Source organism: Lingula anatina, chromosome 1 (genome assembly GCF_051362555.1).
Source record: "Lingula anatina isolate TDL-2025a chromosome 1, LinAna3.0, whole genome shotgun sequence".
In the NCBI taxonomy this organism is placed as follows: domain Eukaryota; kingdom Metazoa; phylum Brachiopoda; class Lingulata; order Lingulida; family Lingulidae; genus Lingula; species Lingula anatina.
In genome coordinates, this window is record NC_141767.1 from 18,486,677 (window position 1) to 18,512,625 (window position 25,949).

The 25,949-nt window shown below is 37.3% G+C and overlaps 1 protein-coding gene across 4 annotated transcripts in view; it reads right to left on the reverse strand.

Moving 5' to 3' along the window:
• Positions 1–27: 27 nt before the first annotated feature.
• LOC106153965 (adipokinetic hormone/corazonin-related peptide receptor variant I) overlaps positions 28–25,949 on the reverse strand; it is a 31,115-nt gene continuing 5,193 nt past the window's right edge. Inside the window, exons 1-7 of one of the 4 annotated variants that reach the window (XM_013528125.2) lie at positions 20,934–21,295; positions 14,048–14,873; positions 13,268–13,472; positions 11,102–11,218; positions 7,109–7,172; positions 5,566–5,654; positions 28–2,562 (exon numbers count right to left, since the gene is read on the reverse strand). In XM_013528125.2, coding sequence (XP_013383579.2) covers positions 1,988–2,562; positions 5,566–5,654; positions 7,109–7,172; positions 11,102–11,218; positions 13,268–13,472; positions 14,048–14,650 — 1,653 coding nt within the window. In that variant the 5' untranslated portion in view covers positions 14,651–14,873; positions 20,934–21,295 and the 3' untranslated portion in view covers positions 28–1,987. Of the gene's footprint in view, positions 2,834–5,565; positions 5,655–7,108; positions 7,173–11,101; positions 11,219–13,267; positions 13,473–14,047; positions 14,874–20,551; positions 20,884–20,933; positions 21,296–25,949 lie in introns of those variants that run through there. The other 3 variants (XM_013528124.2, XM_013528126.2, XM_087000749.1) reach the window with 3 other exon arrangements.

Below are 25,949 nucleotides of genomic sequence, written 5' to 3' on the forward strand. Positions count from 1 at the left end.
TAGGAATCTATCACTTCATTATTGATCCAAAGAGCAAGGAACATCCTGAGTAGTTTCTTGGCGATAATTTTTTTTCCTGCAAGAACATGTCCTGAAGTACTGCAGTATAACGGCGACAGTAATCAAGTGGGCAACTTGAACACTCACCATATCCTTCGTATATGACGAAACCATTTTGAGGTTTAATAAGCTTTTACTTGAAACCAAATGTTTTAGAAAGTTCTCACCAATTTCGTTTAGCCAAACGAACTATCCGCGAAACATGTGGGTTACTTATATAACTTTTTTTTTGCTTTCATTAAACGACCACCCGTTCTCATCTCCTTTGCATGTAAACTTCTGACTTTGTATCAGCGCGCTGCTGTTCCCAAAGCGATTGTGAAAACCAATATATTATGTTAAAACTTAAAAGCATATGTTTCTGCTGAGTAATGCTGCAATAAATTATAACTCCAAAGACTTTACTTAACAACTTCTAACAGTGTGTATTACGCCATCACAGAAGTGCAAGGTGGCACTAAGAATAGTGCCCCTTTCTCAGAGAATGAATTCTTAGCACGGCTAAATACTGCTTTTATATACATGTGTAGGTCTATTAATATCAACAGTATACATGCAACTTTATACCTAACATCGAGTCAACGATACGCAAAAAAGTATTAAGACAAATTCTATAGCTTCATCTATAAAAATAAAGATCAAACTTGCTTCTGGGTCACAGTAGTTAGATGGGTATTTTTCCAGATCATAGTAACAGTTCAAGTAACATGCAAAGAGAAGCCAATTATCTAGAACGGCATCCATCATTTGCGTGCTTCAAAAGCTCGTGATTATCATGCCCAAGGAATAGTTACATATACAAGTAGCCTAAGGCTTATCTGAGCTAAGATTTGCCAAATCATCTCGCCTAATACACTGTACATTTTAATTAATAGCAAATCAAATGAGCTTAGCATTTACTAATAAGCTTGCTCTTTTTACAATCGATATCCCAGTATCAAAGGCGTCTGTGTCATGTTGACATCCACGTAACCCACGTGACAAATAAGGCACCATACAGTATACCTCTACCATAATTTGCGTGCTTCAAAAGTTTGTGAATACCATGTCCATGGAATAGTTACAGGTACAAGTAATGCTGATCTGAGCTAAGACAGATTTACAAAATCACTTTGTCTAATATATTATAATTAACTGCAAATCAAATAGGCTTTACATTTTACTAATTAGCTTGCCTTTTACTAATAAGCTTGCGATTTCCAGTATCAGTTACATCTGCGTCATGTTGACGTCATCCACGTAACGCACGTGACTAATGAGGCACCATACGTATACTTACACTGATATACAGCCTTACAATTTGTAAGGCGACGGAAAATATCTTACATTTACACTTGCAGAGTATACAATATTTAGGCCTACTAGTACACAACGAAAGTCACTCATGATTAGATAACTTATTCAATTTTTTTCACCCAGTTATAGAAGGCAAGCTCTGTTTGACAAAATTTCGTAGAAAAGAAAACCGCCTAATCACACCAAGATTGACCTTAAAATATACAATTGAAGTAGACAAAATGGTACTTGGATACAATCTTACACTACATCTAATTTAAAACGAGTTTTTCAGTGAATAAATGTCAATGAATCACATTGTGTTTTCTTAAAGTGTACCAGAAATATTATTGGCATTCTGAGATACATATATATAACTTCAATGAATCCTTGGATGAAATAGAAAAATACGTAGAATGCGTATAAATGGACATTGGCAAGGCTGGAGTAAATAAATACGCACTTTCCTAAAAAAATAATTTAGCGAAATAGATAATCTGTTGTGAAACAATGTAGTAACGACTGAAGCATTGCCCCACTGTATATATGTTGATACACTTTTCCGTTGTCAGTAAAAGAGACAACGTTTGACTCCCAGATCCTATGTTGCCTCCTTTGCAGGCAATGCGAACTTCAACATACAATTCATTTGTTAAGACGTAGACGTCGATGGAGGTCGTGGTGCTATTTTGTAAATAAGTTTTTTCAACGTGCCTCCACTGGGGTCTGTTAATACCTTGTACTCATTTTCTTTGCGGTGCTGCCTGTCACTTTTGTTTGGTATACTTCTGTGGGACACCAACCTTGCTGTACTACATGTACTACTATCACTATATGCGCTATATTTTCGGCTTTGGCTGTCAACGAACGAAAACTCTGTTTCGGCTCCTGGCGAATTAGGCCATTCCTTCTGAAGGGAAAGAGGCGGAGTATTAGGACTAGACAAGCTTGTAGATTTTACACCCACCCCTTTGTTTTCCTGCTCCAGCCATTCTGGGCGTTTGTTCATCAGTCTAGAAGTGCTGTTCCCACTGCTGCTACTGGTGCTGTTTTCCCTGCACTCTATGATCTGGTTCTGGTTGGTACCCGAAGACATTCGGGAAGATTTCGATGTTCTACGAAATATAAACTGCCCTCGGGAGTTGTTGGAACATGTTGTCTGCTGGGGTCTTCTAGCTTTGAAGCAACATCGGAGAAATTCACGCTTAAAATCGATCGAGAACATGCCTGGAAGAGAGAAAGTGAAGTCAAGTTCAACGTCTGGGCTACCAGAACGCGTCAGGCAGGCCGCAAACCCATTTCAGCACCATCTGTGCCATGGGTCTGACTTCTAGCAGAATCTAGCATTAGAGGCCAGACAGTCGCCTTGGTTGGTGGAAATGGGGGATACCATGGATTGCAAGCGCCTTGGAGGACGACGTGCCCGTGCGGTACAGTTGATTCTTAAACCAACAGCCACATTTTCGCATCTCCCGCCGAAATGTCGTGGTGAACATTCCTGAAAGTAAATAAAGCCGGGTGGAAAAGCCAAATAAACTTCATGCCACAATAAAATCATGCACACTACAACAATTAAAGACCAAGTACAAAACGAACAACAAAGCAGGAGTCCTAATAAACAGCTTCATGAACTAGATCAGCAACAACATAATATCTAGTAAATTTAACAACACCTGCAAAGTACACTTTGGTAGGTCCTAATAGGTAAATTCGCTTCCTGCTGCTATTTAGTAAATTCAATTAATTGGACGCGAGGAGCTCCGCTTAGCATACTCAATCTCTCATGGTGTGCCGGTAAAGCTGTATCATTAAAGTATACCGGTCCATGTGAAAAGGGCCTGCATAGTCGCTGGAAGTTGGGTTCTTTTTTTTTTTTTAACGCACGTTTACGGCTGGGATAAGGAAGACTACCTGAGGGTAGCATACTGTGCCTGTGATGCACCGTTTACTAAAAGAACTAAGCTATGACTACTAAACAAAATCGGGTAAGAAATACTGAAATCAACTCCCGAAGTGCAACCTTACTGTACTTCAACAACCTCCCCTCCACCTCCTCCCCCTCCCTCAAAAAAAAAGAAGAAGAATTTTAATGTGGTCAATATTCCTAAATAAGACTGCTTGACAAATTGTGATCACATATATTTAATAAAATATTTTTAAAATTCAGGTACTAAACCCTGAAATACACGGATTGTAAATTGATCTAAGTTTGAATCTGTACATGGGTGATGGGTGGTGGGGGGGGGGGGGGGGAGGAAATGATCACCATCTCCCCTGGGGTTTTAAATTACAACATCTCATTCTGCCACTCATTTGATTGTTAAGTTTTAAAAAACAGCAAACAGATGCTTGTTTTGAATGTCGCTGATTTCTAAAGATTTTAACTCCCACATGTTCTTATTTTAAATTTGTCAACAATGTTGCAATATTTAATTCGACAAATATCATATTGATTTTTCATAGATAACACTTTGGCTCTGAGTCCAGCTTAACGTTATTAAATTCGTCCTGCAAAAATAGCTTTTTTGTCCAAAACTGTCAATATCGGTGTCACACTGTTCCAAATTTGACACCAGGTGGACACACGATAAAGTCGGGTCGTCTTTAGCCATCGTAGGATTGTCATTGGAGTTTCTCAGGCTCCATCAGTAACTTCGTGAGGGTGGTGCCATACTGTCTCAAAATTGATATCAGACGGCAAGGTCCAAACCCAGATAAAGTCCGGCGCCTAGAGAAGGCCACGCGGTAGCACCCAAAACACACACGGGATGTAACATGCATATATATATATATGCATGAAGATATTATTTCTACAGTAGTTTACATCCACAGGAAAATACAAAGATCTCAAGAAGTAATTAGCCAATTCTCCTCTGTAAAGGTGTTCAAGACTAACTGAGAAAATTGCTCAGAGGTTGCTCTATTATACGCCCACGTCTCCATGGCACATGGGAAACGTTTGACCGACTTAAATTTGATTTGATTTGTTTTTGCCGACATCGCGGTACCATCTCGATGGCTTCGTACTAAAATACCATGGCTAGATGACGATATTGCAAGTATTTCACGTAGTTGTATTGTCTTCCTCATACAATAGGCCAGCTTCGTACTATCTTCCTGAGCTGAAAAAGGCCTGATGGCACCAATGATCACACGAAGGAAAGACCAAGATGGCACGATTTGCGAGATTCCCTCACGATGACTTTACGAAGGCTGTAATGGACACGCGAAGTCAACACGAATATAAAGTTAGCCTGAGAATTCCACCGGAGTTCATACAGGATACAATGGCCCTAAAGAATGATCCCATCTTTTTACAATCAGTGCCGAATTTGATAATTTTCTTTTGTGGTAGAAAGCACTTATAAAATGGAAATGCAGCGATGTGCGGAACTCTGCGTACAATGTTTCCAATGTTTTAGCGTCTTAAAAACGTGTAAATCTGCCGCATTTCGAGATTGGGTTTCTTAGAATTCCATACACCTTTGACAACATAGTCATCAGATTACATGTAACAATTATCAAGGGCAGAGATAATTTCAGGGAAAATCTTTCCTAGCCTTGCATATGATATTTATCGCTAAATTGTGACTATATCATATTATCACAAGCCCATTAACCTGTGGTTGCCTGTAACGTGACGATGATTTACCTAACATGAACCTGTTCTGTGAAGTTTAAGCTGCCAAAGGTCCCGTTGCACTCTGAGGGTTGAATTCTTTACTGTGTTTTTTTCACATGCCATCTTTATACCAAGTAATTACAATAACGCACAGCCAATAACGACATTTATTTACTGGTGCAAGCGAGAGCAATGGTGGAAGAACACAAACGAGCAAAAAGTTCAAAATAGGATGTGTGACTAAACAGACAAAGTAGCAAACCGAAGAAAAGGAAATAAAGAGGAACAGAAAAAAGGCAGCTTAGAACTATTTTGTTCAAGTGTCAAAGTCTGATATATACCATCATAACGGTGTCGTGTTAATCCCGGTAGTCACAATAATGTCACAAGATATTACAAGTCTCACATTAAGCTATAGCAATCATGAAGGCATTACGTGGCATTGTCGAAACATCAAAACAATTCCACAGCATAAACTTAAAGTATTGGTTAAAATGGGGAAACATATTTGACCTGTAGCTTCATGGAATCCTAGATTGGTTAAAATGAATCATGCAAAATAAAGCATATTAATTGCTTTTCATAAGGAAATAAGAGGAAAGTCTTACCATATACGACCGGATTGATGCAAGAGTTTGACACAGCTAATAGAAACATCGCACGTTGTATCTTTGAGTCGACCTTCTTTGCTGATTCACTGAAAGTAAAAAAAAATGTATATATATAGACATATTCATCACTTATGACAAGGTCAATCTAGTATGTTTGATTGCAATCTCCGTAAGTCTAATATTTGGACTTTCGAGCAGCGTTCCTGCGAGAGAAATTATTATCAGATAAGGTCGAAGATAGGCGTTATCCGACGAACTTATTGATTATCCAGACAAAAAGAGCGTATTAGCAGGGCGTGTGTTTATTCTTTAAAATATAAGACAACAGTATAGCAAATATAAAGCAAATTTAAATAAATAAAATGCATTTGTTTATAACATTCAGTGTACATCTGCTTTTTGGCAGTGTTTGAGCTTTAAAGATTGGGACCCATAACAGAGCCAGACACGGGCACGTTGCAAGAACACGTTTGATCTCGTCGCGATGGACACTCACAGGTGTAGGACCAGAACAGAGCCTCTCGGAAACAATTTAGAGCCAAGGGACAGGGTTTGGTCCGAGGAGCAGAGTAGAGCCGTAACAGACGTACATGTATGCATTTTTATACTACTTACACAGACAAACTGAAAATGGACGGGTATTGAAAAGTGTAGGGATAGGTGTATGGAGCGAGGAACAACAATATTAAATGGCATATAAAATGAATTTGAACAAATCATATTGATGAGGTTCAGAAATAAAATTAAATGAAATATTGACAATGATCATCTAGGCACGTTTCGCACCAATTCGCAACGTTTTGAGTTTAAGACCAAAGGGTGAAGTTGCATTTCGCATTATGTTTAAACTGCAGACCATAAACCAAGCCATCCTTTAAAAAGAACCTTTAACCTTTCACTTTTCTAGACTGAAAGGAACAGGTCTTACTATCAAGTTATAGCCACTTGACTCCATGTATAACACATGACAATGGGGACATGACCACCGGTACATTGTTTTTATATATACCAGTATTAGTTCTAAAGCAATTATTATGTCGCGCTCAATAAATGCACAAATTATACTATATAGCCACATTGTGCTAAATAACATATATGACTTTGCTGTAAAAGAACTGTTATACATAGTCATAAAGTCTATAATCATTAAACATCTTTTATACCCCATTCAGATAGACACATCGTTCTAGTAGGGCCCATCCAATTTTTTTGGGAATTCTCGCAAAGTGCAATCAGTGGAATCAGCTTTATTGTCTGACAAGCTTCGTCAAGCAACTAGGGGTAATTAAGCCAACTGCACACTAAAGATAATCACTCCCTTCCGTGTCATTTATTAAAGCCTATTACAGGATACTGTAAGCGTTTGCCAAAAACTCCTTATTTACTGCTTCACATACATAGGTTGAGATAGGTTAAAATAAGCATAGATGGAAGTGATATCTGACAAACAGAAATGTTTCTCAGGATGTAAGTTGCAACAAATTGAGCCTTTTCATTGCATATCGATAAAATCATGTGAATGCAAAGTGTAAATACTTACCTATCAAACCAAAACCACGCAGATATGACGTAGTAAGGAGTCCAGCATATCACGAAAAACAGTACTAGAAGAAGAATGAGAAAAAATTAAACATTTTTTGACATTTCAATATATATTGATCTTCTGAAATATGGTAAATGAAGAAAGGAATTTTGTATGTTTAATTCAAAACTAAGTCTTCATATTTCAGGTTCACCAATATTTGTAAGCCATTCTAAGCCATCAAAACCGAAAGGTGTCATTGAATCAGACAAATCGATTTTCTCGCTTTCATACTCGTGTACAAAATAAAAAAATCTAGTTACTCGCCTCTAGCCAATTTGATCATCCTTTCACACACGAGCACACTTAACAATTTTAACAGTCAGAAATATCTGCTAGCTATTCATATTTCTAAAATTATTTTCCCCAAATCATAATCTTAGCGTTGTGATTGATTACTAGTATATGTTTTTGATATACAATATCCTAAACATCCAAACATAACAATTTATAAAAACATCAAGACTTGAGTTCACGCACCGAGGCATAAAATGGTAAGAGGCAGTAGTGTAAGAGCATTTATAAATACATTGCTTTGAATAAAAAAATAATAATAAAAAGTGAAAATCACATTAGGTATCTAGTAGGGTACATGTGAGTATCGAAAGTGCGATCAAAACCCATTTTACGATCAATTTCGCAGTAATAATATGCCTCCTTTGCCTTAAAGTTCAGTGCTTAATCAGGGGTGCTCTTACCCGAACCACAATAAGCCGCTATATAAAATGGAGTCAGTTAGTAAATAGCTGTTTAAATTATATAGGCCTAAGTATTAATGATCATATTTGATAGAAAATTTGTTGAATTGAATATTATTATTAATTATAACCTTGGAAGAATCTGGCAAAGACGAGCGCCGGTTCTGCTTAATGGTTATACTGGTACATTTATTTCGCAACACAGCATCACCTATATAGCGTCATAGATGAGCACATCTGCATCTGTATTTAAATCATACTTCACGAACTGTATGTTAAGTAAGATGTTTATCTTAACAATTCGATTTGAGCCGTGTGCACTCGCATTTTTTTGTGCGACAGGATGGCTTGTTGTAGTCAAGTATCTTGGCATGAAAATTCAATAACACAACTACGTGAAAATACTGCAAAACTATTCGAGTCCTTCTAACAAACATGTTGCAATTTAAAAGAAACACAGTGCTCTTCAATACACTCCAAAATGTTTGTGTTTCGTTTTCCACATTTTAACACGATGTTTTTTGTTTATGTTTCCCAGAAGACAGAGAGCGTGTTTAAAAGGTTTTAGTAGTTGTGACGGAAACGCTTGATTTAATTACCTAGAAACCCTATTAACACTGAAATCATTCTGGATAAATGGGGAGGAGTTTGGAATAAATACGCACGCTCAGATATTATTAAAAAGACTTTGTAAAACAATTGATCTTCTTAGACATATACAAAAAATGCCAATTGAGGAAAATGACGATGGTGCATCCAAGAACTAATCCGTGGAGGGACAGGAATAATGTTAATCTCAGCAGAGGGGGTGGTACTAATATTTTTTAAAGGTATATTAAAGTTATGACAAAATGTACACATTATATGGGGGCCTTAATACAGACTTGACATTTAATATTTTTTTCCAAATCATAATTTATCAGTTTTTCCTATTTTGCTGACTTATAAATGAAAATAAGGATTAAAATCGTGTTTTAATAACTTTTTAAAATAATCTCTTTGATGTCATGGTGACATCAGTCCATTAATTGAATTCGCCAGTGAAGCAAACAAAAATGCATTGCCTATTCTAAGTCATACGACAACCATTGAAAGCGATATTTTAGATCTCCATATTTTCCAAATTATCATCTTAAAAAAGTTACACACCCCACACAGGACCTTCATGTCAGTGTCTTATTACAGCAATGGTCGCTGTTACGCTTGACCTCATCTGACTGCTACCAGACCTTTCAAGCGACAAGGCATTCCTTGGGATAGGCTTTTAGAGTTTAATCTGGAATAAAATTCCAGGCAACGGTCAAAACCTGTTCAATTTGGTTCAGTTTTGTTGTAGGACATGCAGGCCGTTGATTCGGCAAAAATGGCGATTTTGATGACCCAGGTAGCTGCTCATTCCCTTGGTTCTGTAAGTTATCTGCGATTAAAAGTACTCTGTGTGAACCGGCAATCTCATCGTGCAACTTAAAATTTCCCGAAGGTGCCCCCTTTCAAATGATAGTCAAGTGGTTCCCAGATTATCCCTTTATTTAATCTGGTTAAGGTTTTCATTGATGACTACCATTGGTGTTTTGGCACCAATGTGGTAACCACTCCAAATACTGACGCTGTTAATGACCTTTGTTACTTTAGAAGCATCACACGCTTCGTCGCAGGCCTCTTCAGGATGTCTGTAAACTCTGTTTTGACCAGTTCAGCGGTACAGGTGAAATCTGACCTCAATAAAGAAAGCCACGCGGTTTCAGTGTTCTACCCAGAAACGGTCAGGGTCCCCAATTCATCAGAGAAACAAACGGCGCTGTTTTGCTGTATACAGTAGCTTCCTCAGAGGTCGTCTGGTATCCTAACCTGCTGAAACCAGTTTGGTGATTGCTAAGAGCCTTGAAAAAACGCATTTTGGCCCTCATTCTAAACGGACTGGTTTTTTTTTTGTTTAGTTGCAGCAGCATATCCCGAAGGACAGTGAGTCTTGTGCCCTGGTGGTGAGATTTCGATACATTGGGCGTGACCTTTGCGGAGCTACATCAGTCTGGGCATTACTCTATAAAACTATGCGGACCGTTCCGTTTGGCGCAATTATCTGTCTGGCAATGTCTTCTTTTTCGCGCCATTCTGCCACAGATTAACAAATTTGTAAAGCAGCACTACTTAGCTCATTTTGCGCACTGATACACCGACCACTTACATGCAAAATTTCAAATTCTTCTATGCAGTAGTTGCCGACATATGGATACTTTTTTGACAAACCCTTGCTTTGCCAAACTCAAGCTTTGACCACCCCAAAAGACCACTACCCAATTAAAACTTTGAATAATACACAATGCAGTAGTGCAACAGACATGATAGTTAGTTAGTTGGTAGCGACACACCTGACTTCACGCTTCTCCAGTCATATATCTTATATGAGATATGAGTTTTTTTTTAAATAACGCATTTTTACCAAGGTATACCTTTGAAACTGAAATATTCCATATTAAATGCCAAGTCTGTGTATGACATTATTACACACATTATTTACCTTAGCTCGGTTTATTACAGTAGAAACATCGCTCTCATATCAATTTAATATTTAAGTGTCTGAAAATATTTAATAATGCCGAAGAGCGACATGCCAAAATCACAAAATTATACAATAGTATTCGGAACAGTACGAAGAGGTAATAACTAAAGACCCCTATGACGTTGATTTATTGGCCGCCATGGTTCCTGGGATGAGGAATTGTTTGTCTGTGTTTAAGTACGGTACACTGTAGGGTACACTGATGGGTTTATGTGATGAGAAAAAATGACAAAGGTTGAAACATGTTTTTATACGACTTTTTTGTCGCCTTTGGCAAATATGAAGAGCTACATATATTGTAGTCTAACCGCCTTTTATTTCCATGATATTGACCATAGGTATTTGAGATCATGCAAAGTATAAGGTCAAAAATAACACCAACAATCGTAACCCACGCGTGGTTTCATCAAGGGTCTAAATCATTTGTAAAGAAAACCTCAACAAATATAAGCTTTCAGCTGACCTCTACTTTGACATCACCGCGCTCAACGGTTGTCATTTCTGAGTAATTCATGTTTAAAAACCAAGTGTGAATATTAAAAATAAATGGTACTAATTCGTGTCCTTTATTTGTGTGTGTGTGTGTGTGTGTGTGTGTGAGAGAGAGAGAGAGAGAGGAGAGAACACGCTGCAAATTTATTTACCAATATTTGTTTTCATTGATGGAACGTGCGATTATATTGTGGGTCTTACCAATCATGACAGTCATCTTTAGGGTCCTTATCCTTGCTCTTTCTATGTTCCCCACGCCTGATCGCCTTAAACAGCTGGTTCCTCTGGACGTCGTCTCGTTTATGCTAGTCGTCTCTTCTAAAAACAAAATAGCAAAAAGCGGTTTTACAGGGTGGGTGGGTAGGTGATAATATATTTGTTTAGAGATAATATATTTGTTCGGAGATATCTTTTATAAAGCAGTGCTTTTGCGCCACAAATGCAATACGTTCTATTATCCCCTCTAGATGTTTTATAGGCCTGTGTGGTGCTTTATCTATTCTATATTCATATTGTTCAAAACCAAATTGATGTTCATGTACTTCCTGTGCTATCGACGTCAATGTTCTCTAACTTAATGAACAAGTGAATAATCAACCTTATAAAATATTTCGAACAAAAATTAGTTTCATGAAAATATACATGTACAAGTTAATATACAAGTGAAACAATGACGTACCGTACTGTAAGTGAAAATGACCCATTGTGATCCAAAATTATCCTCACAGCAAAATGCTATAATCTACGTGTTTTTCATTATAAATCAAACCCTATTATCAAAGTTATCTAAGCTCCTATTTGTCATAGGTTTACATAGACCATTATCTCCACAGTCGCTGTTTGTCCGAAATCATGCCTTCATTACCCGCCAGTGATCAAGTCAATTTGCGTTTGTTTTCCTTTATGGCCATTAAAATCATCCAATTTATACACGAAACCGATCGGGGAGGCCTGAGCCGATGCGAAAAGCACATTGCTGTCACGAAGCAAATTTATATTCAGGAAACATATTGGAATATTTTCTCTTAGCATCTTACATACTGCACCATTGATGAGCACAAAGCAATAACCAAGTCAGTACACCGCGAGTATCTGCATTTTCTTCGCATAGTGATCCGTTTTGCTTCATGCGTTATATAGTTTGTTAGGACCGATGTTAGCTTTTAGTGTGGAACATGTGGAATGATAACAATATAATTTTGATGTTTTCTTTATTCATCTCTTGTATATCTGTCTATATTGTCATGAGATTAGGCGTTACATTTTATTACTTCCGTAATTTGCTGGTATGCATACTAAAATTCACAGGCACCATACCATGTTGACTCAACATATCAAGTACGGTGTTAAGTCATTGTATTGGCAAAGCAATGTTTAAAAAAATCTTGCTAATGATACCAGACAAGTATTATTTCCTGTGTATGTCAGAGACTATTTTATGCGAAAATCTAAGGCGATAAGGCTTGAAAACTAAGATAAAATAATAACTGATGTCCCTGTAGTTTATGAGTAATTACCTAAAAGTAATTCTGTACCACCATTGAGATCAATCAATTAATGATAAATATAGATATGCATAATTTGCGTGTGATGCTAAGTTATTCCCATAAAGGCTTATATATATATCATCTAATGGATAATTCATAATATGGCTTTTCATGCCAATCTCGAAGGGTTAGCACACAGAAAGCAGATATTGGTGTCTACATATATATTTTTTATCTAGCCCGTTGATCTGAACTAACGTTCATTTTGTGACCATGCCAATTAAAAAAACAACATCTCAGTCATTAAAGCTTATAGTGGCAGATGTTACAATATCAGAACAAAACAACAGACAGACCCATTTCGCTGACACTTCATTTCTTTTAATTAGATTAGACATTAATCAGGCTTGGGACGAATAAAATATTTTTATCTAAGATCAAGCATAATGAGGGAAAATGGTATAGCATAATTGGGTCTGAGAGTCAAAACCTACAATATTTAAAGTCATGCATGTGAATAAATGACATTATTATTTATCATGATGAACACAACCTGAGAAGCAATGATCCAAACCCGAAAGCTAAAGATAGAATGCAGTTATTGGGGGTTTAAAGACGTGAATCTCAGTTTTTAATTATGTCCCTTGGGCGATAACATGATATTCTAACTGCCATTAATTCGCCAGCAATATCTTGTCACTTTCAGTATCAGTGGGATTCATTCGTATGCATTTTACTCCAAACAACGTCTAATTACGTTCCCACTGCGATATTTCACCTCTGTTTATTTTATTTGTATAATTTCCCTGGCACCCGGAAACATTTCCCAGAAGAGCTTGTATATAACTTATCTTAAAAGCAGCGAAAAACACAACCTTACCTCGACTTTGTTTGGTCTTTTTCGTAATCTCCCAAATGATAAAGGAGTAGGACATGGTAATCACTACCAATGGCATGGCATACACGGCAGTGAAGTTGAACAGATTATACGCCAGCTCATGGGCGTCCGAGGGAAAGAAATGGTACGTCACGCATTGTGTGTACCAAAAGTATTCTGGGTGATGTTCCAAGTGAAATATCACACTCTGCAAGAAAATGAGTTTTGAAAATTAGATTTAAAAAAAAATGGGTAACGGTACGCTAAAAATAAAAAAAATCGAGTGCGTACTTTGAAGTTAGAATGAAGCATTTCTGAGACTTAATTCGTACAAGATTTTGTCAAAACCAACACTTTAATGAACAAAATAAGTCTGTTTTCCTTCAACAAACTTAAATATGGTTTAGACTGCTATTGTTTGAAATTGTTATTTCGCATGACAAATACACCTCTGTTCGAAATACGAAATAGAAGAAAAGACATGCAATTGCATTATATTCTCCTAGGGATTTTTCGTGTATGATACGGTTTAATGGGAATTTTTACAACTGGACCTTTGCATATCAACAGATCCTTCTAAAATCAATATTTGGTTATTTCGGAATGCACGCGTCACGCGTCACACTTTAAACCAACACGAAATAAAACATGTTAAAAAAAGACATTCATAGCCATGTCACTATACACGTATATTCATGTTTTCACGATTACAACCCAAAGAGGGCACTCCCTCCATCAAAGCACGACTACCATAAATTTGAAAGAGGGCTGATGAAAACTTACCTGGGGTATACTGCACACCATGGCCAAACACCACGAAATCCCCAGCATTATCTTAGCTCTCTTGTCTGCGTCTTGCATACTGAGAGGATGAATGATAGCGAAATACCGGTCGAGGCTTATCGCCACCAAAATAAATGAGGAAAGATAAAATCCAAAGGCACGGCAGAACGCCAACAGTCGACACGAGGCATCTCCCGCCAACCACTGCACAGTGCTGTGCCAGGAAATTTCAATCGGGATCATCACAAAGGTGACTTCCATGTCTGCAATGGCCAGGTGCATTATAAACATGTTCACTCGCGATCGGCGATGCCTGTTCCTGAATAATGTGATGAAAACCGTGAGGTTTCCAACGGCTGCCAAGAACATGAGACAGGCATAGGCTACAATGGAAATTAGGCTGTCCGAATTGAACATCAAATACAGAGGTAATTGTGCCACTTCAGACTGGTTCCCGTGGATAATGTTCCTCTGTGAATCGTTGGGAATCGACACGGATTGTCCGAACCCATCTCCGTCAGTATATGACAAATTTGAGCCCGCTCCATTGTGTTTGGTCCACAGATCAACTGATATAATGTTGTCTCCTATCTCTGTATCCATCTTATATTTTCAAAGTAAAACTTGTGTCAGTGATTTTCTTTTAAAAAATCATTCAAGTCATGGCCACGTCACTATCGCACGAACTGTATAAGCACCGCAAACCATACGATGTCAACAGTTTTTCTGAACCATCTTCCAAGTGCTCGTGCTGACAGCTGGCGACGCAGTGAAAGATTCCGTATCTGTGGGTGAATTTATAAACCGCTGCATCAGACGCCAGTACCTGGAATATAGACGGTGGATTTGAACATGACGACATCTAATCGCTGCACTTACCTGCGTGTCACAGCAGTGAGTGGTAAGCTTCAGGTAGAACTTGAAACTAGTGCGCATTAGCAGCTGTTGGGCTGACACATGAGACCGTTGTGTAGAGACGTAGCGATACTGGCGTGGGCCGGCTTATCATTAACTATTCATCGTGTTAATTCATGCTCAGTTCATTTCTGTCATTGGTTTCATTACAGTTCGTGTACTGGCATCATCAAGTAACCATGATGAATATCGTTGATGTTGAATTTATTTTCACAATTCGTTGTGCCTTATCCACATGAAAAAAAGGGCAATTTTAATTACCATTGGCGATTCCGGAATATCAAGAGAGATGGAAAATTTAGGGCATTTAATAATACTGAAGACATGAAAGTGCTTGTATCGGGATCAGTGGGTGTCGTTTCAATCCTTTTCGGGAGGGAAGGGAAGGGGCTGAATCTGTTATTTGGGAGGTAGAGAAAAGGAACTGTGCAGCTTTGCTTTAAAATGTTACCTTTTTTAAAATGCTTTTTAAAATGTTTTTTAAATGTTATTTAAAAATTGGATTTAGGTTTCTATAAATAAAAAAAATTAATGTCATCCCCGTAGATTAAAAAAGATAAGACACTCAGGCAGGCAAGCAGTACACTAGGATATGTATTCCATTTTCATATATCAAATACCAATACTAAGTATTTCCTTTTTATAAAAACAAAAAATGTAAGTCGGTGTTACTTCGCTAAATTCACAGTAATTTACTGTGTGTGATTGAAAACGAGTTACCTCAGAAACAAATTGCAATCAATTCTACAGTTGACCTTGTTATGTATTCTTCATTATTTCATGTACAAGCGAACCAATATGCATGTCGTCGTTTATCAATGTTGGTTTAATGGTTATTTGATTGTGTTTAACCTTCTCATGCATATATATTCGTCATTGAACTGGATTTTTTTGGAAAGAAACAGAAGCAAGAGGAAATAAGGAAATGAAACGTCTCAGAATGAACAAAAAAATCAATATGGTACGTCAAAGAGGGAGAATTATGATAAACAATCCAAATTATCAGCTTATTTGTGGGTACTAGCAAAAGTGTATTGACTTATTTATCTCTTAACTCCTCCTGGAGCATTTCCACATTTAAATGACCGCTAGAAAACAAAAACCTACAAACATCAGACCGCTAGAAAACAAACCTACAAAAAGGTTCTTTTCTATGCACTAACAGATCTCGATGATTTCGTTGAATGCTACGATGGCCATAAGCTGGGGATTGGTCTCCAATCCGGCTGAAAGAGAGCGGATAAGGAAGAGCTTAGCTCTGATTATTAATCTGCCCGTCCGCATAAACCACATTAAAACAAACATGTCAGGGTCACTTCAACCGAGTTTCTTGTTGACTGCAATGTCCATCAAATTGTTTGGTAAATTGATATGCAATTGGCCTTGCGTGCTGCATTTGACTTTTTCGACGATCTAACCATGCGACCATCATTACAGGTACCGAGTGTGGTTTGTGGATTTTGAAAGATAATACTTGCGACTCACGAAATGATATGATATGATATGTTAGAAATGATATGTTTCAGAGATTAATTTTTTTTCTTTGTGAGAGTTTTCCCTGGGGGCTTTCAGTTTTGAAATATATATATATATTTAGTAACACGTAAACCCTTTTTACCTTCGTCTCTAGTGAACACAAATGAACATTTTCGATCAAAGGGTGCCATTTGAAAGGTTTGCTGAAGAATTACAAGTAAGGTCATATCTATGAAAACTAACCTTAAAACTTGGGTTTTCACAACATAAGGTTTACCTGAAACTCACCTTCTGTCAACAGATTATAACATGCGTGTTAAGTTCAATCAATTATTTCTGTAAAATATATACCCCTACTGAAAACTATACTGAGGTGATACATGTTATTCCAAAACCGATGAAGATGAAACCTCATTGACACAAGTCGTATTCATCACATAACTTGCCACTGAAGAATCTTTTATGTCAAAGCGTTTAAGTGTGTGGTGATGTAGATAAAGCCCGTGGTTTTAGGTTAATTTAATCTTTTCATTTAGTAATTCTAGCAAGCAGACGGTGGAGATGGATTTAAATATAGCCCAAGGTATCAAAATAGGGATAGTGGGAAAAATGCCAGCAAAATGAGAAAAAACAATAACAAACAACCCCATTATTTCATAAAGCAAGATGTTGAAACAGTTCACATGTATTATAAAAGAACTTTTAGAGCAAAATTTTGGTCAACTTTATAGCCATAATTGTCAGTTAAAGTACTATTCAGTGCAATATTGCGAAAGGATTTTTACAAAATAAACTTATGTATCAGACCAACGCTTATTTTATGACAGCGAACCACTATGGGTCTGAATAAGATCAAATTTTTGCTTTAGATATTAAGGTCACTTTTTGCAGTTTTGCGGTTTTATTGTACCACCGGCTGTGTGGTCTGGACTGAGTCCGATTCCCGCCGTTCCTACATCTGCGCCCATTCCTGTAGTCCACATCTGCGTCACATGCTTATGGCTGGACAGACAACAACACCGAGAAAACTAATATCCAAACTTTGATGGATGAGTGTATCTATAATCTGCCACATTTTAGGCGGCATTGCACTGAAATATATATATATATATATATATATATATATATATATATATATATATATGTGTGTGTGTGTGTGTGTGTGTGTATGTGTGTAGAAAGTACAAACAGCCAAGCATTATGCTTACAAGGTCAGTCAAATCCAAGGTACTTGGTACCTGATTCTGGTGTCAGTCAAATATTTGGGTACTGTTTTTGCCCTGCAACCCCACATTAAAAATGATTAATTTCCATATTTATGCCTTACACCGAGGTCAAATAGCATCAAGGTAAAATTACAAATAACCACTCTTGGGCAGTGGCGTTTTGTAATTTGTCAAGTAACCAGATTCGTGGACATGTCTATTTCCACAATATATGTGTAGGGTATGCATGACACTTATCTGCATTTTGTGAAATTGAAGGCACGTCGCATGTGCATTTATACAATTTTGGTTAAGTGCATCTGAACCGGCACGTTATTTGGAAAATTATCGATGGTACGGCATTTACACTTTGCCTGGACCAAATACAGTTTCATACTTGGCCATTTGGTGGGGTTTCTAGTAAACATATCTTGGGCGTTATAAATCTCCCCTCTCGCACGTCAAACTTCACAAAAAATATACGGGTGTTATGTATATGCTGTGAGAATAGCCCACTTTCCCGCCGGATGGAACGAATTAAGGAGGCGGCCCGACTTCACTGACCTTAGGTCTGTTATGGATTTTAACGTTTACGCAATTAATAGTTATCCAGGGAATGCATTGTCTTGCGCTGCGTCTAGAAAAGTTAATAACATTCTATTAGACGCATAGATTTAATACCACCATAGTTATTTGATGAAGATGGTTTTCGATTTACGGGCAAATCAACATACGCGTAAAACTGGGATGCAAGCCAGGACCCAACGTACCGGCCATAGCCGGTGTAACGAAACTGATGGTTCGTGTAACAGAAAGACCGCCCTCCATATAGTTATAATGGTTAGGGTAAGTCTGACCTAAATGGGTCAAAATCGAGGGCGAGGCTCACCTGTACAAATGAATGGGAAGCGGACACTCTGTTATGGGGGCCTCTCTGTCACGTTACACCGGTATCAAATGTGATTTTTTTTTCAAAAACTGCTTCAACCTTGTATTCTCGTTTTTTTTTCTAAAAACTTGCGCGTTTGTACTTTTCACGCGAATTCTCTTACGAACATTATGATATATTATCTTGGGTGTGATACAGTTTACGACATTTTAATATTTAGAAATATCCTCCACTGAAGACAGACTGCAAAGTAATTCGATTTCCGTTACCTTCCTGTTTAGCGGTTGCACTTCAACACTGCTGGACATCTTCCATTTTATGTGAAATGACAGAGTCACTGTGGGAAACATATATAAAATAGAAATATACAGGTATGTTACAGGTATGTCAAAGATGACGTGCACTCTTCTTAAATCTCTGGAATCCTAAGCGTGCGGGTGTGTGTGTGCGCGTACATGTACATGCTATGCTATGAGACATGATTCGTGATCCGATGATCAGTCATGCGATGATCCGTGTTTAAAATAAAGTATCAATGATTCATAAGGACAACGACAAAAGAGGTCAGAAAGTGTTACGATATAAATAAATATTTAGGTACGCACAAAGGTAAGGAAAACACGAGGTTTTCGTCCAGTGATGATGACTTAATGCGACTTGTTGGAATTAATTCACTTCAAAATATATAAATAAATAAATAAATAAACGCACTACATTAAAACACACACAAACACACACACACACGTTACCTAACCAAACAGCGAACAATACTACGTTTTCAGTTTGTCGTAACTTTCTGTAAGAGCACCTTTAGAACTGTTTGCATTAACTGAAAAAGAAAAAGAAGAAGAAAAAAAAAACAATTTACGTGTAGATGTAACATGAAGACTACACAGTGGCGAGAGAAGACGATGAATGAAATTCGAAAACTTAGCTGGAAAGAGAATTTGACTTTGAAAGGTTTAAGTGAATTGTTTAATGGGTTTTGAGAAAAAAATCGAAAGTGTAATAAAAACCCGTCACTCCAATAGTACGCCTACTCCATTTGTGGATCTAACATGTCTAATATATTGATGCATCGTGACGGTCCCTGCAGACTTCTTCAACAATCAGTCAAGAAAATTGAAATGTAAGCTATCTTCTGGAAATCGCAGAATTTACCCTTTGGCATTTATTTTATACCACTCTCTTATTGTGCTCCCTATAGTAAAGGATGACTCAATCTAAATTGAAGTGAATAACGGAGCTCTCAAATGAATTTGAGAAAAATAGACAATTAAGAAAAATATAGTGAAAGTTTGACTTAGTTCGCTATTCAGTCCCTGACATGCACGTTGTCAACTAACTTATATGGAAATATAAACATCTAACTAAAATCTATTTCAGTTGGGGATGAGAAGCTTTTGCCTGTAGCATTATGGCATTTTAGAGCAGGCTGGGAGAGACAAAAAAAATCACACTGTCAATCTAAAAATCATGACCAAGATTCTCTTTAACAAGCACTTGTTACACGTTCTTTTCAATTAAACTTAAGCAAAAGCAATGTGTTTTGAAAGGTATTAAAGAAGAATATATTTCTTTGCAGCGGGTCTTGACTATCTGCAGTGTAAACAAGACACCCTTTGCATAACTTTGAGGTTTATCAGTTTTACATGTACATAAAACACTAAGATGCTCTTTACACGTTAGCTGCCACAGGAAACCATCGCCATGATAGTTGCATGCTGTTGAAGACCTTCACATCTAGTGTTTTTAAACATTGGAAGTGATATTTATCAGACAGAAACTCCCAATTGTATGAGATAACAGTACTGAAAATAAAATTCAATTGAAATTAAATTGGCTCTTTATTAGGCACGTGTGAATGGCGTGTCCAATCATTCAATCTAAGTCCAGTTTTCAAGGAAAACGGCGACGCCAAACGGGCCCTACAGATGTGGTCTTTGCATTAGGATCAAATAAAAAAAAAAGTTGATTTCTGAAAACGAGCTATGAAAAGCAAAGTCTCTGAAAACTTACCTTCTTTAAACATAGTCCGTGTAATGAATACTAAGAGCTTCCGTTGAATGAAATGAATACCTTTTGGCTGATAAATTCTGTAATGACTTGCTTAAGAGGACATTAAACGGTTGATACATCTTAAGGCCTCCAACACAGTCTGAACTTGAACGACGTTCGTGTTAAAAGGTGCACTCAAAGGATGTTCCCAAAACGGCGTCTTTTCCCGTTCATCTAGCATGTACTACATCTCTGGTCAATATGTCCTCATTGATTGAGTATCAAACTATGTTAACAGGCAGGGCAATGCGCATTTTGTTTTTAAACATAAACAGTGTAAATGAAAGCATTCAAGAGAATAATTTAGCAATCAATCCTTAAAAAAAGTCTCTAATTCCATTACCGTGTCCGCTCGGCTTATTTCAGTCACGATATGCCATGGGTTTTGTATGCTGGCCGAGTTTGCACATCTCTCCCATGTGAGCACCGAGAGAAAATTGCTGAAACGGATACGTTTTTGCTTGTTTGGTGCTTCATTGGTTTGTAATGCGGGATCTGCACTGCAAACCCAATAGTATCATTACGTTTCCGTGGTATTAAGTGGGCTGTCGAGTTATTCCATATTACCCCTGTTAACCACCTGCTGTACGCATTAGAATGCCCGGGCTCCATGCCGTCCATAGTTGGCTTTCAGGCACGTTCCAAATGTTTACAACTCCTTTTTTTCACTAACAAGGAAGAAAGGTTAGTGCAAGCCTGGGAGACAGTTCAGTCGAGCGATCTGTCTCAGAGTTTTCAATTACATCTCCATTGTGTTTTGACATGGCCGAGTAGGGGGTGCGCGGATTAAATCAGTCACGAAATTTAACAGTGCGCTAGCATTTTATTTGTGAACGAAAATCAAATTTTCCATTTCACAGCCTTCTTGACAGCCTTTTCAACCAATGTAATATCGGTAAACAGTAATGTAAGTTCGCTCCTTAGGAACAATTGTCCTGACTGAACCTGAATCTCTGGCTTGTTATCGTTTTAAGTTATGGTTGGCCTCATACACATGTATAAAAAAAACTGGAAAAAAGAAAGAAACCTTAATTTTGGCATCTGAAGATGAAAACACCCTTAGCTAGGCAGTGAATAGTTAAAATATTTATAAAATAAGATAAGTTAATAGAATAAACATTATTTCTTAAATATATGAATGTTTTTGTCACTATTTCTACACTGTGCAATCATTTACGATGCTCATTTCAGCAGCTCATTTCCTGTTCAAAGGAAAGCCATATACATATAAATGAGTAATAAAACTGTACAGTGTAATAGCTAATTCAAAATATTTGTATAAATAATAAACATATAAATGGAAATGACAGTACAACATGTATTACTAGCCTTTGAGAATGCTAGTTCTACTAGACCGCGTGTTATTAAACCTAGCATAGGATTTACATTAGTTGGGAACTTTTGTCCAAACCAAACCCTAGTGAGTTATGTTCCAGGATTTTCATCCATAAAAAACGCATGCCCTAGGACTTGCATTCCCTTTGGGTTTGTTTGGGAAAATGTCAAACGAATTTTTTGTCTTGTGTGGTCGGATTTTGACTCTTTTCATGTTTATACAGCAAAGGTGAAATGTCTTTATAACAATAATGTAGATTATATGATTAACTGGTCCAGATTCCAAATAAAATACGTTTGAAACACAACGGTTCTAAAAAAAATAGCATTCTGGATTACGAACGGAGGCTCACAACAGACAGAAATACTAATGCATTTCGAAAATTCAAAATGGTTTGGGAAGACGCATTTTAAATAAATGGAAACAGTGAAGCATGCGTTGCGTATAATGGAAAGTTTCGAGAATGCGATACAATTTCGTTATGTACAGTGGAGTATTTCGAAACAGCGCATCGCCGCCTTTTCCTTAACTCTTGCTTTCCTAACGGATTAATCCCCATGTTTATGCTGTAGAAACACATTATCTAGGTGCAACGTGATAAATATATTGGCAATATCAACAACTTAGACCCTCAGATTAATAGCCACCACTAGCTTTAACCATGTGGAATTTACCTCACTTCCCACCTACCCATTTTTTTTGCCTCAAAACAAGCCAATATATTTCGCCTGAATAAATATACCAGTGCTCAACCCACATCTATTAACAAGCCTGTCATCCCTAACACAGGAAATAGCCGCAACATTCATTAGGCTCAGTAAACTGTGGTGATTGCAATCTCCTTTACCCCTTGTCAGTTGCAGAAGAGATATTATACATATAGGCAATTCGAGTGCCCAAGAGAGTAAATGTCAGATTTGTCGAATCGTTGGCCCCACCGAACATGCTGCTCAAGACGTTCTTTGTGTTGTTTTCCCTGCTATATTGTGCTTTTTCAAACACACACACATATGTGTGTAAGAAAACCACAAAGTACAAAGGAAACAACACAAAGAACGTCTTCAGCAGCATGATCGAACACTTCAACAAATCTGACATCTACATGTACTCTTAGAGTACATTGGCCACCGAACAATACAGCATCGGCGGCGAAAGGTAATCCATTTGTTTATGCAAATAAAGAAGAAATACAGACGATGTAAATCTCAATAATGCCAGTACATGTATGAAGACCTCTTGGGCATTTCGAATTACCTGTGCCATTTTTATAACTAGTTCCTGGTGAAATATTTTAAAGGTTATCTCCTGTCACGCTTAAAATTGCACCCGTGATAGATATTCTCTTATGACACAAAGTGTTTTATTGAAAAGACGGTGATTTGGTATTTGCCTAAAATAATATGAGTTATTTATTTTAATAAATCCCTAAACGGCGCTTATAATAGGGACCATCATTTTATATGTACGGATGCAATTTTAGGATTGAATAATCTTGAAAATTATGGCACCATGAATAAAACTGGATTTCTTCACTGACGTCTTTCGAGATAGCCTCCAACCTTGTTGACCATCGACAAGGACATTTTCTTCATTATACTTCTGTCGGAAAAATCAAAGAGCAACAATTCATTCTAAAAAAAAACATTAAATTTTGCCAGCAAATAGCGCATCACACCTACAATCCTCACAAGGGAAAGATTTTAAGACCAACTCAGTATTCATATCTTGGGGTGTTCAATTTGCAATAGGTATACCAGTATATACCTTTCCCAGCAAATTGTATTACTGGTGCAGCGTGATATCACCAAGAATATTGAGGTTCAGGACTATATCAGCCGGGGATGTCAGTGCTAGGCGACCTCCCTTTTGAAAATCCAACTTGTAATTGAGTTAATATGATACGCGGAGGGTGGGACATGCGAGTGATGGTGTTTTGCCACTAAACGCAAGAATTACCCTGAAGCTAGTTATTGAGTCAGTCTGTGTTTTCTAGATAAATGTTTTATTAATTCAAACCAATGGGCGCACGTGTTGAGTAATTTGCTAGACAAACCTTGGCAGCGCTCCACCTTCGGCAAAATACTGAAAAACATTCTTTTTGCATTTTTTATGTCTTAAAAGAATAACAAACTGTTAAAAGGAATCAAGTAAGGGTATTGTTTTCACACCATCAAAAACAAATGAACAACGCCGCTACGTTCCTGACACTAAACGCGAGGAGTGGCCTTTAAGAGCAGCTTTCATTCCTTAACTCGTAAAATTGGTGTCTAGTCTGGAAGTATTGCAAATCGAACAGACAAGCGCGTTTCTTTCTGACACAAATAAAAGCTATATATTTCAACTCTCTGTTTCCGATAGAAAATTTTGACCAAAAGAATCACAAATCAATTCATTAGAATTATAAAGATGTTAGCGTTTCAAGAAGTTTTTGTTTTTAAGATTACAATACTGACAAGTTATAAGTACGTGCGCCCTGTCAAAAGAAAGCACGTTGCAAAAAAAAAAAAAAAAAAGATAACATGTAACTTTGTTAAAAATTATATACAGAAGGGACACGAGAAAAGTGATTTGCAGTTCAAAATGGATATTTGTGAGATGGGCGGAATATACAACTTCCTTTAGGGCGTGCTTATTTGAAGAGCGTTCCAGCATGAAACTCACATTAGGTGTTTAACGAGCCATTTTTATCATCATCATCAGAAAGGGGGCTAGTCGTGATTCTCTATCAATTATTAAATTCGAGATACAGTATGAACAAGTAAATTGTTTAGTTTTCTCGGGTGGATGTGGCTGTTATACATATAAGAGAGATACATTAAGAAAATTAATATTATACTGTATGAAAATGACAGGCAAACATTCAGTGACGTGATTGTTGGCCGTTTATTGATTAATGGAAAAATGAGAGGTCAACTCGGTCTGAAATTCATGGGAGTGACCCTATAAGTTAATGTGTTTTGTCACATTTTGGGGATAATGTCAAAATAATACCCCCTTAATGTGATAAAACATATTTAGGGAATAGCATTTTGACACTTTTACCTTAAATGTGAAAAAAAAAAAGCATTTGAACCCATTCCCATAGACACCTTCGGTCTACATAGATCGATCCAACTCTGCGGGGACTTTCGCTGAGTGCAACCAGCTTAACTGAATGCCACGCCTCTTCGTTTCCAACGCACACGTATAATGACCAGCTTTTTTCATTCCACTTTACACCAGGAGGAGGCGTGTCATTCAGTTGACTGCACTCAGCAAGAGTCCCTGAGTTGGATCGATCTACAAAGATGGGGCCTATGGGAATGGTGCCTCATAGGAAAGTGTCAAAATACTTAACATTCTTTTAATTGCTTAATATTTCTACATGTACATGTTAAATCCAAAATTGAATACTAAATCTCTTCTAAACAGAACACATTATTTCACATGTATATCAAGCTCAACAAAACATGAATGTACGCCATTAATCAACCATAACAAGGCCTGCCTGATTTAAAAGGCGTCAAAATCTTTGCAATTATTTTCATTGAAATTCGGAATGCAAAAAAAGGGACATAAACGAAACAAAGTCAATGTTTGCCTCGCTATTTGACAATGTTTTTTAGATTGTATAATTCTCATTGTTTACAGTTCGTTTCATATTTCCGACAAACGAATGGCCTCTACGACTCATTTTATAAAATGCCCACACACAACAACAAACATCTACTCAGTAATTAATGCTTGCAGTTAGAGACTTCACATTGTCACCGTTCCATTTGAAATGTTATACACTTGATAAGCTTCTCAAAAATCATGCCATTTGCCTTTAAAATCACACTGTACCCAAACAAAAATATTGACTGACAATGGCAGATATTTTTTCCAGCGTTTCCGAGTACAGCACTAGAACCATTTGTTTTCATTGATGGGGTCAGATTCGATCTGTACCGCCGATATGGTTGAATTATAGTTCGCAGATTTCCTAAAGAAGCCTATAACAAAAGAATGTGTCGCTCCTTGAGTGACTGGGAGGGGTGGGCA